The sequence below is a fragment of the Dermacentor silvarum genome, chromosome 1, assembly GCF_013339745.2.
Source record: "Dermacentor silvarum isolate Dsil-2018 chromosome 1, BIME_Dsil_1.4, whole genome shotgun sequence".
Classification (NCBI taxonomy): Eukaryota; Metazoa; Arthropoda; class Arachnida; order Ixodida; family Ixodidae; genus Dermacentor; species Dermacentor silvarum.
Window position 1 is genome coordinate 152,748,696 of NC_051154.1, and position 16,709 is coordinate 152,765,404.

General features: G+C 44.0%; 1 protein-coding gene across 1 annotated transcript; it reads right to left on the reverse strand.

Annotated features, from left to right (window-relative positions):
- Nucleotides 1–218: 218 nt before the first annotated feature.
- LOC119436246 (uncharacterized) lies at nucleotides 219–9,687 on the reverse strand. Its single transcript, XM_037703037.2, has 5 exons — nucleotides 9,541–9,687; nucleotides 3,446–3,507; nucleotides 2,367–2,456; nucleotides 1,886–1,921; nucleotides 219–435 (listed from the first exon to the last, which is right to left on the reverse strand). Exons 1-5 carry the CDS (start codon nucleotides 9,611–9,613, stop codon nucleotides 364–366), a joined length of 333 nt encoding a protein of 110 aa, XP_037558965.1. The 5' UTR covers nucleotides 9,614–9,687; the 3' UTR covers nucleotides 219–363.
- Between the last annotated feature and the right edge of the window lie 7,022 nt (nucleotides 9,688–16,709).

Consider the following 16,709-nt stretch of genomic DNA (forward strand, 5'->3'; position numbering starts at 1 on the left):
GAGTGACAGAGGAGAGCTCTTTGCTGTTGTGGTTCTCAGGAAGTAGGCGCAAAGTCGTTTAGTTCCAGATGCTGAGAAAGCTTGCTGGATGATAATAATAATAACAATCATCATCATCGTCACCACACTGTGCCAGCCAGTGTTCATCGGCCACTTCCACTCCCCTGTTTTCATCTTTTAGCCCTCTGACACTAGGAGCAAGCACAAGTGAACGCTGAGCCGTACATACGCACATGTAAAACGTTTATTACTTATGACAAATGACGAGCCAGCCGACAGGCTCAACGGTCCCGAGCCACGAGGGTCACGTTGAGGTGTCGCTGACCCATGGTGAAAGGGGTCTGTTGACCCGCTAAGACCACTTCAGTTGGTCTTGGGCTGAGCCTGTGCTTTGCAAGCCTCGAAAGCAGACTTGATTTCGTCCTCCTCGGCTTTCTGTAGAAAAATCGCAGAAACAAACTGTTCTAGTCACGTGCTTATTTATATCGGTTACTAGATTTGCCCCGTATCTTCTCAAAACTCTGCAGACAAGGCGCAAGAAAATTTTACGGCGTAAAATTGTGGAGCAGTGATGTGTGTGCGTGTGTGGGTGGGGGGGGGGGGGGGGGGGGATGCGTTCTGACACGTGTATTTAATTGCGGCGTTTACGCTGAAGGAGTATCGCATCGAAACTATTGCTGTAAATTCCAGGTGCATCGCGCCGTCTTCCACAGAAACGGTCCATGGTTTTTCGGACGAACAAGTTAAAGAATGAAGAAATCACAGATCGACCTACAATGAAGCTTCTTTGTTTTGATGTCGTTTATAATGGTTACGTGAGCGCATGACGCAAGAACACGTGTGCCTCGACTTTAGCTAAAAATGAAAGACGTCCTCTGTGAACGACAAATTTTGTTACCTATCTGACCTGCAGTTTATAATATTGTAGTTCACCGGGGTAGCTCCAGTTCTGGCTGGTCATCGTAGCTTGCGGTTGCTTGAGACCTTCTCGCTGAAATTTTCCTCGACTTCAAATAAGCTACGTCAGGCTATGCACAGTAGATGCACAGTCGTGCTAAATCACCGTAGTAATAAAGGCTGACATGGTTGGTGAAGCCAGCACAAAAAAAAAATCGGCAGAGACACTTAAGACTGCTTACGTGTGGGAATGCGAAAGCAATATAGTCCCTTTGATGAAATGACTTTCCGCACGTTCCGTGTTCGCGTTAACTCTAACTGCGCCTCGGTGAGGCCAAATGAAAACGCGCCAAGCGTCTCAACGCACTCACTTGCCCGTGAGGAGTTCATAACTCGAAGGGCCGCTCAGCGGTGTTCAATTGGACATGAATACATTTTGTTTCATATAGTCATTTTATACACTGTCGTGGCGCCACCTACTACCCATTGGCTGCGCCGTCATGTGCCTAACGACGCACGCACTTGGCCACACGTTTAGACGGCCAGATGGCTTTGACGTGACGTTCGCAATGGCGCACGCACTAGGCATACCTTTAGTCAACCAGAACCGTGGAGCCGCCGTGGGGTCGGGAAAGCGTGCTCGTCTCGGACCCCAGATGCCCGGGTTCGATTCCCACCCATATGGAAATTTACCTAATTTTCTTTTCGAATGCATTAATTTAATTTGTTTATGGGAGTCTCCCTGATAAATTTGACCTCAATTCGAGCATTTATAAAGCGTTTTTACTCTTTGCCGTCGGCCATTTTTGGTACCATCATTCGGTCACGCCGCCGACTACAACGCCGGATTTTCGCCTAATGGGGCATATAATGCTTTCCCATTAAAATGCAGGAAAGGGAGTCTAAGCTGGGGTTAAGTATATGTTGTTGGTTTTGTTTGTATTTTCACCCTCTCGGTTAACTGACAGACTCAAGTATTTCAGCTTACCGTGAAAATGGCCGTCTTCGCACCCGATTCCGCAGCCTGGAATAAAATACCAAACTGATGAATACAATGCCGAATACAATACAATACAATACACCTATCAAAAAAATGTATACGCAAAATGGCTGAAGACCTGTAACGACAACGCAATTTATTTGTGTTATATATTCATTTTGTTTGTATTTTTCACATATTCTGCAGTGTGTGCGCTGAGAAAGACTGTCCAAGCATTCGCCAACTGATGTAGGCATACATCACTGTATTGCAGTGATGTATGCAATACATCACATAAACCTCGGTGCTGAGAGATGCATCAATCTGAGCACTTCTGCACGTTTAAGAATAACAAGAAAACTTACTTGTGCCGAAAACATAACATGACAATAGAGCGCGTTAACTTGACAACGATTGCTCATTAAAACACTAAAAAAATAATAAGTGAAGTGGAAGAAAAATGCACTTGTCGTTCTTGCCCCGGGCTCACCCCTTTGCGAAGTTCGCACAGCTTGTTCGTTGCGAGCAGGTCATCCTGGCTGCCAAACGTCTGCTTCAGGGCCTCCCACTTGCTCTTCATCTGCGCACCAAGAAAGCCTAACGTGGCGTAACTATTTCCAAGGCGAACGACTTCAACAATTACGCGCTTCCAGGTAACGCAGAGCAGTGTGCCTCCTAACAATGGGGGAAATTACTCCCAGATAAATTACTCCGAAACCATGCATATAGGCACAACGTGAAACGATGTTAGCTCGTTCGAAGTATTTTTTTCAGTGGGGGTCTGGTTTTATGGTACGTTATGCCATAGTTCCTGAAATCTCGCTTACGGTCACGCTCAATGGGATGCGTGTAAATTTCTCGGCACCAAACTTACGTAAGGATAAGAAAGAGAAAGTAATGTATCGTGTTGCATTTAAACTCAGTGTTATCGCATCATATAGCAGATAAAGTTAAACCATTTGTCACAATGCGAAGAGTGCAGTGCATGGTACAGTACATTAATCAGTGCAGTGCATGGTAGGATATTATTGAAAATGATAGTTCGCCAACTCAGACAGAGGGAGAAAGAGTGACTTTGAAATTTATCTGTGGGCACCAGGCAATGTTGAGAATTTGTACAATGCAATGTAATATTTGCAGCGACATCACGCCTCATTAAAGCAGTCTACAGCAAATATCCTCTCAAACGAGCGTGTACGGCGCGAAAGAAAATTAGCCATTCATATTTCTTCATGTTCCTTGGCGACCGAATGCAAGAATCAAAGATCTTTAAACAGTATATTGTACTTAACTCGGCGACGATGCAATTGAGCTTGCGGGATGGATAAATAACGCCGCCAAGGGGCACCAAGTGCCCCATTAATTCAGTGGCAGTTGTCTGCGTGGTCCCTGGCTAATTTTTCGCTTTTCATTGCATTTATGTTTTCAAATCGCCTTAATAATAATAATAATAATAATAATAATAATAATAATAATAATAATAATAATAATAATGATGATGATATGATAATGATGAAACTTTTGGATGTGGGGGTTCTAAGGCATCGGGCCTCACCCCTATTTGCTTACCTGGGCTGAAACGTGGTTTGTGATGCATTGCACCGCCTGTACTTTCATGTTGTCAGTCAGGTCTGCAATAATAAGAAAGTAGTCAATGCCCTGGTAAATGCAGTAACTATTAAAATCGAAATAGCTGGCTCAGGATTTTTTTTTGGGGGGGGGGGGGGGGGGGGGTGATAGGAACTTTTCACTTTTTTTAATCATCAATTAACAATACTAGTGACCTCAATGTACATGAAACACAGTAGTTGGTTTTCTTTTCATAACTACTGAGGACAGTAAAGAAAAACATTTATGGGATATTGAGATGCACTTAGGAACACGGTGTACTGCACCAGCTCATTAGTGTGCTTGATTTCACGTACATAAAATTATGTTCGTCACTACACCTGGTGATCCTGTTAAACTATTTGTCCCGCAGAGTATGTCGCATTTTCGTCAACCGAAAACTGGAATCATGGCAGAAAAACCGCCCCTTACGTTGTCGAGATTAGTAGGATGCGCGCATCTACAACGGCGTGTGGAAGCTCTGATTATTGCCCCTGCATGCGTTTGCGCATAGAGGTACATTTTCATAACTTCTCAATTGTGACTTATGCCCTAAAACAAATATCATTGCCATAGCAATTACATTGGCCCTCCAGGCGCATTGTTGCCGTCGTTGTCGGTGAGGCGATCCTTCTGCATGCATGGGTACGCTAGATACATGCTATATTATTTAAACGCCAAATTTACTCTGACCAGGTTTTGTGGTCTTCGCTGACATCAGAAAGTTGGCGATTGCAGCGCGCAAAGAACAGTCATAAAACATTTAATTCACAGCGTACGCCTTTTATCTTGTATTATTACAAATTGCAAAACAAAATTAGGGCTGGCTATCTAAAAGTGATATAATTTCACTGGTACTGGTGCCAGTGCTCTTTTTGGATCTGATATTTCACTGGGCGCTAACCAATGGGCCAATGATTTCCCGTCGGTCTAAAGCTTTGATCTCATCTCGTGCAGCGTCGAGTTGCAACTCTACTAATAATTTACAATCTATTAATAATTTACAAATCAGACCTGTGAAGTATAGTTTTGATATTCTAGCTCCAGTGTTAATGTATATCTACAATCCCTGTCTTTCTTCTGGTGTGTTCCCGTGTAAAATGCAGATTGCCAAGGTACTTGCAATATTTAAAAAGGACATAAGACACAAATGTGTAATTATAGACCAATTTCAATATTACCTATCTTGCCGAAAAGGGTTGGAGAAAGTTATTGCCTATCGTATAACAGTTTTGCTGAAAGGAAGAGATTTATTTTTAGTTGTCAGTATGCTTTTCGAAAACATTTATCCGCGGAAGTTGCCCTCCTTGAACAAAATAATTCATTCTGAACAACCCGGAAGAGCGTTTTTTACCCTAGGAGTATCTATAGATTACAGTAAGGAATTTGACTGTATAAATCATGCTCTATCATTGCAAAAATAACTTATTACGGTATACGAGGCATAGCTCTATACTTAATCACATCGTACTTAAAACACAGAAAGCGGCTAGTGCAACTTGATGCTGTATCACATGACAGACCAGTCAATGTTGGCGTTCCGCAAGGAAGCATCTTGGGACCCCTTCTTTTTAATTTCTACATAAATTACTTAGCTAATGGTTATCCTAACACAAAATATGCTATCTATGCTGACGACACCACTTTTCTAATTAAATCCAACGATGCACGTAGCCTCGTAATGACAGCCAAATTTATTCTAAGAAAAGTATATGAATGGTATGTTGAAAACAGCCTTTAAAGTAATGTAATCAAAACTAAAGCAGTGTTGTTTGAAGCTAAAAATAAGAAAATTACACCGGAAACATACTTACTTATAGGGGGCTCAAAAATTGAAATTGTAAAAACAATAAAAACGCTAAGTGTCTTTTTTGATGAGCATATGTCGTGGAACACCTATTATCACTTTCTCGCTGGAAAACTGTCCCAAGTAGTAGGCGCTGTGTGCTGCCTTAAATATTTTCCACGCAAAATAAAAATACTAATTTACAATGCTTTATTCTTAAGTCATTGAAATTACTGCTCTCTATAGTGTGGGGTACCGCATCTAAAACTAATATACACTGTTTCTCTATCTTGCAGAAAAAATAATACGCTTGATATATAATAAGCCGTAGGACGCTCCTACTCAGCCGCTGTTCCCAATACTTCATCTACTTAAAATTCAAAATCTCTTTCAACAGCGTTTGGCACTGACGTATCGCAAGGAACTCAAGCACGCGGTAAACGGTATTCGAAGTATAATAGCTCGTCTACATAAGCATGTTGCAGCCTATGACACAAGGTCACCTAAAAAATGGAACATTCCACACTCAAGAACAAATTATGGTCAACATATGCTTCGACATACACTTCCGACTTTACTCAATAACCTACCCTTACGAAAAATAGATCGTATGTCCTTATGGAGCTTGCAGAACTACTTCCCGTCAAACAAATTCTTATTTTTTATTGCCTTTGGGCATATCCTATGCTGTAAATGACCTTTTATTTTTTAGTTTGCTGCACTGAATATAGTGCTATGTTACGTTTTCTTTCTTTTTTCAGTTTTTGTATCAAAGATGCTTTAGTAAATCTATACTGCTCATGTATAAATTTTATATTTTCTTGTGCACACAGACTACTTGTTTTCTAATTATTCAAATGTACTAATTCCTGTTTGTATACATATATTTTTGTAAATTGGCGCCTACCCACCTGTGTACTCACTTGTGAGCGCCCACTACCTTCTGTTGCCATTGATGGGTTTTTGGGCTGGTGAAGTTGCCTGCGCGCAACTTTTTACCCAGACACCCACCATAGAATTCTTTTTATGGGAAAAAATGGCTAAGGTTTAACTCTTGTAAACCTAGTTATCACGAGCGAAAGGTCTGTTTGGCTTGGTTTTGCAACGACTACGCACACAGTGTTTCATTAAAGTTAGGCTTTATTGCAAATCTGATTGTATGTCTTTGTGTTTCTTGAATACGGTCTTTGCTTGAAATTTCGAAGCCTGCCGTCTGGCTATATCTACTGAATGACTGGATTCAGCCAGTCGCTTGAGCTGAAGCGCACGCACAGACGGCCCAGCCGGCGCGCCATCTACGGCGAGACTGAGCGCCCAAGCGCCGGCGAAGCAGCCGTGAAACCCTCGCCTATAGTCACGTGGTACCGCAGCGGTCAGGCTCCGAGCGAGCGCTGGGGATCCTCTCCGCAGGGGATCACGTGGCGTGACGTCACACCTGCCACACTTGCGCTCCGGCGGCTCAAGGTCATTGCGACGCGATGAATGACCTTGCGAGACATGGCGTAGTAGCGCTGCCGCTCTAATAATAAAGTTATTCATTCAAAATATTAATGTCGTGTTGATGAAAATTGCGATCTTATTATGTACGCTGCTGACACCTTTGAAGAACGTTCCTGTTTGGAGTTTGGTATGAAAAAAATTCACCGACGATTACGATACTCCCTGGTGCGAAATTTGAGCTTTTTCATTTCGCGATATATTGGCTGGCGCGGACAATCTGTCTCTATGCAGCACTCTTCAATTCTTCTAAAATGCTGCCTACTAAAAGCTCTTTAAGGCTGTCGATGGTGTTGGCGACTGCATTGGGCTCCAAGAGGACATATTTCTACTCTTGGACAGACAATGAGCTAACAATGGTAGTAGGTTATACGCAGAAAACACACCATGTGCAATTTTTGTACTTTCTCTGTGATGCTCCATTGCTTGAAGTCGGCGAAATTAAAAATCATGGTGCGTACTTCAACAAAACTCTTACTTCTCTCCACACGTTATATATGTGAACCAACGTGCGCCTTTCCCGCTCTTGGCATTGTTTGTTGAAGGTCAAGTCATCTCAGCTCCCTTGCGGCCTTTCTGAAGCTGTATACTGCTGTGTGCCTTCCACTACTAGAGTTTGGGGGAGAGCGCGCAAATCTGATCCTGATCTCAGTAAGCGCGTCCAGAATAAATACATATATATTTAAAAGTAGCACTATTTTCGTTCTGGTGAGCATAATTCAGTCCTTCATTTGTGCCTGAAATCAGAACTTCAAAATCAAGACGTACTAAGTCAAACATTTTGTTCCTCTTTAAGGTCGTTCATCTCACTATACATCAACCAAAGCCTCTTAATCACGTACAACTTCACATATCGAAAAAATCTACCAGGTAGCATTCCGCATTTTCTGCGCGGCTGTAACAGTCACTGCCCTATGGCTTGACTTGAAAAAACATGCAATACGTACTCTGCCCATTTCCCATATTTCAAAGTTCATTTCTTGTGTTCTGTGCAAGTACAGATAATCACGTTGTATGATTAACACGCTTTCACGCACGCCTTACTTTACGACACATATTGCAATTTACCAATTGTAGCCGGTGAGTTTGCAAGACGCATCCACTTGAAATGAACTTTAAATATGACGCCAGTTCCGAAATATTATTTCCCAAAGTGTGGGACGAAATACATGGGCGTTCCAGTTACTTTTGTGCTTCAATGTATAAAACAGCATTTTGGCAAAAAAGTAAGTGGAACAACAGTGCATTTTTACGGCGAGTTTGATGGTACACATTTCCAAACTGGTGTCATTCTAGAAATTCATTCCAAGTGGATACGCCTGACCAGCTCACCGGCTACAATTCGTAAATTGTAATATGTGCGTAACGTTATTAACTAAGAACTTCATTAGTGATTTTTGTTCATTAGTTGAATATGTGTTTCGATTTCTCGTGCTACTATGTCCGCCTCTTCGAATAACCCAGCTCAACGATAAGAATTATGCTACCTGCCACTGGCGATTTTTAAAAATTCCGGAAAGCTTAATTTTGAACACTCGGTATTTCAAAGCTTGCGTTCTTCTTTCTGTTCCAAGCTTCCCACTTTCTCATGAGCCTTCTTTCCAGCTGCACTCCTCTCGTCGTTTCTCGTTCCTTCCATATATGTACTGACTCTCAATTTTGTGTTTTTGCTGGATTGTTGCTCACTGTAAACCTGGTTATCCTGTTTCCTTCTATTTTTTGTAGCATAACTTTTATTCGTAATTGTTTGACCTTTTTAGCTACCTCCGGTTGTTCTTGGGCGCATAAAAGAAAGAAAGATTGATTGATTGATTGATTGATTGATTGATTGATTGATTGATGATTGATTGATTGATTGATATTTTGCTACAATTGCCTGCACAGAGGATTCCATGACTCTGAACATTCGAGTCAATGAGCAAGAGATTGTTGAGCTCAGTGCAAAATAAAATGTATTCACAAGCACCCTTTGTTTAAAATAACACTACAGTGGTATTCACGAAAACACCTCGCGAAAATTCTACCGCTAAAACACAAGTAAAGAGTGACTATCTCAATTCGTGCATTACCGAAAACTTGAACTTTTAGCGCTTGGACCGAAAAGATCCTATATGTTTGAAATTGCTTTTATTAGTCTCTTTAGGACAAGCACGTGAGCACTGTTCCGAAAGCCATTTTCTTTTTAAGCGGCAAAGATAAACACACTCGTGCATTCCGAGTTCTCTAACTTAAGACGTTAAGCCTCCGTACAGATATATGAGCGCCATTTCGTGTGCTCTGTGCACGCGCTTGTTCATAGCTGCGCTCCAATAGAAATCCTCCTTCCATCTAAGCGTATACGGTGGTCTGATTGGAAGCGGCTGTAATAACGCGACTCGCATCGACCGGATTACATTCGCATAACGCCGCACAACGAATGGAGGTCACCTTTACGAAGAGAATAACGACACGACTCTAGCAGAAGCAGAACAGTGAGACAAGTCTTGCTGTAGATAGAACGGCTCTAATAAGGCAAAAAAAGCCAAGACACTCTTTTAACTGCGGCTTTCGCTCGAACAAAAAACCAGAGTCGCGTATAAAAAAGAATATACAAAGGTTAATCCTCACATCCAGTGCCACGTACTGCTTGAGCAGTGTCTAACTGTACTTTTTTTTTTTTACTTGGACTCCGTCTGGCGAAAAACTGTAGCGGTATGTAAACAGTGCATGGACATCTTGAAGGCTGCGAGGTCTATAGAGAGGTTCAAAGGTAAGGTAACATGCCGTGGCTTACCGCAGAGTTCATCGCTGCTCTTGGCGGTGGCGACCAGCAGGCCCACAAAGATGAAGCACAGCAGCGCCTTCATAGCTGCGGTTCGAGCGTTCTTCCCTCTTCAAGCAGGACGACCGGCGGCGGACGATGAGCGGCGAGTAGTGTGGGCTACTCAGGGCCACCCTTTTATACAACTCGGTGGTCCGGTGACTAGAGGACTAAGGCGCGTGACGCCGCGTCTCCGGTTGGGCTTCCGATCCATCGGTAGGTGCAACACGAGCCCATCATCTCTTTTCACTATTGTCTTCCCTCATCCTTTCGCCCCTGAGTACTTGCCGTATTTGTGCGACAGGAAGACAGCCACCTGATACAACGGATGTGCGCTGACGTAGCGGCGGTCGGTAAAGTAACCTGCGGATGGTAAGATGGCCTAGCACCGGTGGAAGGGATAACATGCTCTTATTTTATGTACGCCTGCGTACCGATCATGCTTTTTTGCGTCGTTTTTATACAAATATTACATTATTTAGCCTCTCATTTCCCCCAAGTTCTAGCTAAAAGCGCGGTTGGCTTTATAACAACAGAATGTTATAAGGGTTGATCCTATAGCTCCCATATTCCTGAAGTCGAATACGTATAGCTAGGCGTTTGTGCTAGCGTAAACTGTAGACACTCTATTGTGCCATCAGAGGGAGCTGATTATACGAGCGCAGTAGTTTTCATAAACGCACTATTGCCAATGAAGTGCCGCTCACCTGCATACTTCGTGTGAGCAACATCAACATCAGGTGAACTACCGAGCGAAGTACACGAAAGAGATAAGGCTTAGCACACAAACTTGGCATTGCCTAGAGACAACGTATGTAATAAGCTGTTGGCCAGAACTGGCCGTTGCACCATGAAAACTCATTAATCATCTTGGATTGAGATGGCTCTTGTCTCCATAAAATTCCATAAATAAGATTGTTCATAGTCCTGAATACTTACAGTGGTTCTTATGCCTCAAGCTTTACAGCTGCTGTGCCCTTTATTGAACGTTTGCAATTTTGCAGTTTCTTGTAGCGCTTTTTCTTTCTGTTGTGATATGACATTTCTGCTTACCAGATGGTAATTTTTTGTTTCGTTTATATCCTTGAACCCGTACTGCCCTCTATGGCTATGGGTTCACTCAAGACAAAGATTTAAAAAAAAACACTCAACCCAATGTTACCAAAGGAAATTTGCTTGCTTTGAATGCTTCACTTCACTTATTTCCATCGGTGCTATAATGTTTACTCTTTTGACACGAAAGTGGATTTTAAGATACAGAACTGTTTTACCTGGCTATTTTATAGAATACGTGGCAACATTTTTAATCACCAGTAGCGAAGCCATCTCTTGCAATTAGAAAACTGTCATAAATATAATAGAGCACAAGATCAGTAGATGCATTTATTGTTTGCGCAAATTACACTGAGGTGAGAAATCGAAAGAACTTTCCAACGATGGCTTGTAGAATATACAAGTGCAATGCAGCGCATGAAGCACTCATGAAGCGATTTTCGTGAGAGCTATTTCGTATTCAACCGTTGTTTTTTTTCCCTCTCTTATGCATAAAACAAAAGTTTGGCACGACGCCCATTCATGTTACCCCCAATACGCTGCTTCGAAGATACATCTGATTCTTTTAAAGTCCTCGTTGCTCTCAACTTCACGTCGACGACACTAGCCAGAGCGGCAGCCCGCAGGTTCGCCCTTTCAAAGCAAGGAGCACTTGAGCATGGAGGCGTAACCACTGGTACGCTTGCAACGCAACGCTTCACTGAAGCCTCCGATATTAACCAGGGGAAGTACACAACGAAAGGGCCCGGCGTAGTTCACCAACTTGGAATTTGCATCCAGGCACCACTTGACGCAATTGCCCACGAAGAATTGCTTCACGGCGGGACTGAGCCTCTCGGGGTCTACGGACAGCTGCTGGAGTTCAGACTCAACCGTCGTGTACGCTTCGTAAGCTACTCTTGCACCCACAAGGTCGGAGAATGCCGTATCCGTGTCCATCACAAAGGAACTGTCTACATCCGGCGGGTTGTGAAAAGGTAGATGGTCGTTCTGCACAATTTCATTAGTATGGTAAAAAACAATTAGACGTCTGGTATTTACAAATTTCATCCACCAAATGCAGTCATCAAGTTAGCAAATGAATAAATGCATTTTCTTTTTTCCAGAAGATTGCCTTACTCGTGATAGCTACAGGAGAGTATGGAAAACTGGGCGAATTGGTATTGATTAATGGAACATAAGCGAAAGCGCACTAGAAACGAAGGAAGGTGTAGACGCAACACGAAGCTACAGAAGCCAGATTTTCTAGCATTTTTTTAACACGAAAGTGTTTTATGCCGGGGTCCACCAAGACTTCACTGACGTATTTCCGTCACGGAAATACGTCAGCTTACAATGTACACGAACATAATACAAAGAAAGAAACCAGAAGAAAAGGTTCCACAAACATGCAAAATTTGGAAATCGAACCCACGACCTCTCGGTCCGCGACGATAGATCGCCGAGCGTTTAACCCATTGCGCCACAAACGCATTTGCAGAGAGCTACACAGACGCGCCTTATATATCTAACACTCCTCCGTGTACCCGCGCTCTTGCTCGGGGCGGTGCCGCCGCCTACGAGCAGAAAAGAGAAGTACTGCATTATGACACTAACGCGCACCGACAGTGAACGCTTCGGTGGTCTCAGCACTACGACGCCTCGATGCCAGCATTCGAAGGGACGCTGGCATCAAGAAGCACTACCAACGCCACCTAGGTGGCGTTCACCGTACTCAGCACAGCGGAGCGTGGCCTCCGCAATTAGCTCTGAAAATGTTTCTGAAGTTGATCGCGGAGGCTGCAATTACGACGCGACGCGCTGTACGCGCTGATTTGACTCGGTGACGATTCAGTTACGTGCTTTGTCTTGCGCGTTGTATTAGTGTGTCAGTTACGTGCTTCGTCTTTCGCGTTGTGCTAGCGTGTGCAGCGTAGTGCAGCTTCCATATGCACGACGGTTGCTCATGGTCATCGACGTTGGTAGTCGTGATGGAGGAGACGTGCCACCAGGCGTCAGCGTGGGTGCATCAACGCCTAAGGGCGCTTTAGCCACAAAACACCAATAGACATTATATATCAATGTGCAATAAACATTACACTACTTCTGTGAAGACACGTTTCATTTTCGCGTTCTATACCGATTCCTATATAAGAGGGATCAACCCCATTTTTTTTACTTTTCATTATTTTCATCCATCGACACTTCTTGGCACCATTACCGTGGGGATGAATCACCTACTCGGTGTGATGGATGGTAATGATTGAATAGACAATAGAGAAAATAATCGTAGCAAATACGGTCCCAGCTTAGAGTATTTCAGCTAGCTTAATTTTGATATAGTACCCACCGTAGCATGACAGTGGCGATCGCACTCCGCTGCCGAGCACGAGGTCGAGGGTTCAATTCCCGTCCGCAGCGAATATACTCTGATCGGGGCGCAATCTGAAAACACTCGTGTACTTATATGTTCCCGTTAAATAATCACAGGTGGTTAAAATTCATCCAAACCCCTTCAACCCGATGTCTATGATATCGCGTGCGTTGCTTTGAGACGTTAATCCGTATAACTTAGTTCTTTTACTTTGAATGTATGTAACGATTAGTGGGGAAAATCATTTGGCGGGGGATAGCGTAGTTAATAAAGGAAATTATACTCTTAAATACATAATCAAGCATATATTGACATTCGGTGCCCTGTATGATTGACCTGGCTCTAGTGAATAATATGCTCAGTAGCCTCAATTATGTGCGTAGAGAATGTCGTAAAGCGGGCAGAAATCTTATAGGGGACCGCAACATCGTCGCACTACTATTCTCGGTTTATTAAGGCGAAAGCCTTAGGTGGCTCATGGGTCGAAAACTCCGACGACCGTCCGGCGTTATGGCACAAAAATGCAAGTGAGGTCTCAAGTCACGTCTCAGACACATTAAATAAACTGTTATCATGAGTAGGAGCAAGTTTGAATGACTATGGAAGCTACGAACATAGCTGCATTTGGTGAGGCATGCGCCAGTAAGCCATCAATAGAGATCGATAACATCTGTTCGCGCTGAACGGACACCCTTCTAAATAATCAGTGTGGCCACAAAAGTGTCTGCGTGTGGTTTTCCCTGATTTGTTCATATTTGCTGAGCAATGTACACGTGTCTTATGACGTTTTGAGGAGTATAAGTACGCCTGCGAGAACTGGAAGTAAATCTGTTGTTGAAAGTTAGCGCTGTGTCTTTGTCTAATGTGCCTTTCCGTTTCCCTCTCATTCTGCTTGCGCTACAAGAAAGTAGACGAACGAATCAGAAAGAAAAAGCCATGACCGTTCCAAGGTGCCTTTAACCATGCAGAACCGGTGGCGATATCTAGGCGAGCAAAAAAGAGAGGAGGAAAAGAAGTAATAGGAAGTAACAACGCATTCGAATAAGGATCTCAAAGTTATTTCATGAATATCTCGTGACCGCACAGGCTTTCGCCTTCATCCTCTTAGCGTATGCTAATGTGACTGTCAGCTTTTATTGCCACTGAGAGTAAAGGGGCTGATATGTTTATACACATGAAAAAAGCTGAGTTCTCAGCGCACATTTTAACCCAAAGTTCTCATTTTAAATCACTGTCTCTTAGCCTCCCTCAGCGACCGCCATTTTGACATGACTTGTTTGATGTTAAGGAGTGCGGGGCCACCACTGTGTCGTCTGCTCGAAATTTTTTTTAACTATGTATGCGGCGTGCCGGTCTCTCCTTCCTCCGCACAATCTGGCACCAAATGGCACAGAAAGAGCGTCGCCGTTGCATTGTGCCCGCAAGTTTTTCACTCGCGCGATAAAAACGGCTCAGACCAGAGAAAATCTACAACTATCCCGGGCCAGCCACTGAGACGCACACGCGAAAACGAAACCCCCGCGTATGCCATGCACAGTGGCCCCGCTGATCACGCTTTGTTTTGTCCCCCGCCAGTGTTGCCACACTGCTGTACGATTCAACTGCGATACAAAAAATTGCAAATATAAATTTTCTACTGCGCAGAATGTGCTCGCATTTTGCTATCTTTATGTGAGATGCTTTAACACGCAGTGCTAAATTCATGCTCGAAAATTTGGTTTCGTGGCCCCTTTAGGAACTCCACATTCATTTTATCTTGTGAGCTTAAGGGCCCTGAACCAGACCTCGAGCTTGGTAAAAAAGTCACAGGCCTGCGCGGCACACGCAGCACAGTCCCAGCGTAAACTGGTGGAGCGGCTCGAGAGTAGCTCCAATTTCGGCACCACGGTCTTCGCGGCAAAGTCTCTTCGCCTCGTTTTGACGAGAACGATCTGAACTGTCCGCCCGGCGTCAACGGCGAGCTGCGGCTTGAAATGCTCTCTGCACAGCAGTCTGCTGAGCCCGATGATGCCTCGTTGTAGCCGCGCACGTAGCTCTACGATTACAGGCGCCTTAACTAGATTGCGCCACCATACTAGCGGAGGCTCGGGATCGCGCTGATTGCGCGCCTCGTCTGAATCGCATCTCGTCGTCTGCGTCTGCGCGCCTACCTCGGGCTTATTTATACGGCATTTTCCCGCTACTCGATAACAAGCGCTTGCGTGGCTCAGTGGTAGACTATCTGACTCTCTCGCAGCGGGCCCCGGGTTCGATCCTGGCTAGAACCGGGTACTTTTTTTCGCATTTCCGGCGATACCGGTTACGGTCACCGGACACCGTCGGCGGAGGTGACGGTGGACACCATCGCGAACAGAAACGGCTATTGGAATGAGCCCATAACAGCTTACGCTGTAAAACACAGTCCGCGGATAGCATACACTGCTGTGAACATCTCAGCCAAATTTTGCACTCGCGCGAGTAGCGTGGATCTCGCAAGCGGAGCGCGAAGTCACCTTTCTCTCAAATGCTCTCTTTTCAACAGAAGCCTGCTCCTCGACCTCTTCTGGACGCTTTATTCCGTAATATAGCAAATTACCATACGCGGCTGCTATTGGCCAATAGCTGACATCACTCAAGAAGGGTATTGGATCATTGTGATTCTTCCTACTGTTATTGTGTATATTTATTGACGCAGTTTAATAAACAGGCTGAAGTAACCGAAAATCTGCTTTCGAATTTCGATAATAATTACGTACTTCCGCCATACGCTGACTATCGCCTGCTTACGCTCGGCTGCCGCCGCCCGTGTAGGAATTAAACTTTGGCCACCCTGCTTATCGGTATCGTAGCCGTCGGGTCTTTTCGACTAGTTTCCGACTAGTTTTGAACAATCAACTAGTCTCGAACCACGCGAAGCTTAAGGTCAGACCACACGCATGCTTGCCAGCACGCGCTCACTCCTGGCCGCTCCTGGTTAGACACCTTGGCATACTTCGCTTCGTAATGAGTCATTGATAGCGCTTCAAAATGCGCAACTTGGACGTGGCTACTATCCGTCGGTCAAGCTGGTACAGGACAAAGTCGGTCCGCACTGTAGCACAGCCATGTAGCGATGCATGTACTTTTAGCACGGTAACCTTTAGGTTAACCTATAATTGCAAGTAACCTATAACATAAAGGTTACTAGGCTACTAAAACAACTTGATCTTGATCATGTGTTGAAGCGTCTATTTTAATGGTTACTGCATGCAACGCCAAATGTCATGTAACATTTAGATTGTAATCTAAATGTAGTAATCTAGTAATTCGTGGCTGAGGGGACCTATAGCATGGATTGGAAGTTTACTGATTACTGTGGCATATTGCGATCCTTATATGGTGTTTTCAGCCGGGACTAACCTGTAGGATATAATGTGCGAGCGGGGGACTGAGGCAGGTGAGACTAAATTAGGATTTTATTAGTACCAGTCGCGCACTTTGGTTTCACAATATTAAAAAAATATATTTAAATCTTGCATGAGCGCATGCTCAAGTCAGACAGCAGCAATGCATTGGTCAATGATCTATACTGCATTCGTGCCATTATAATCTAAAAGCAAGCCGACGACGCCTCGTGTCATGACTGGTAGCGAGGAGACTCTTCATCACCTTCTCTGTGACTGTCCTCACTACAATTTACAGAGACGATCAATCGCAATCGCGATAGCGCGCTTTGACGGAAGACCTCTAACAGAGGAACTTATTTTGGAATGCCGCC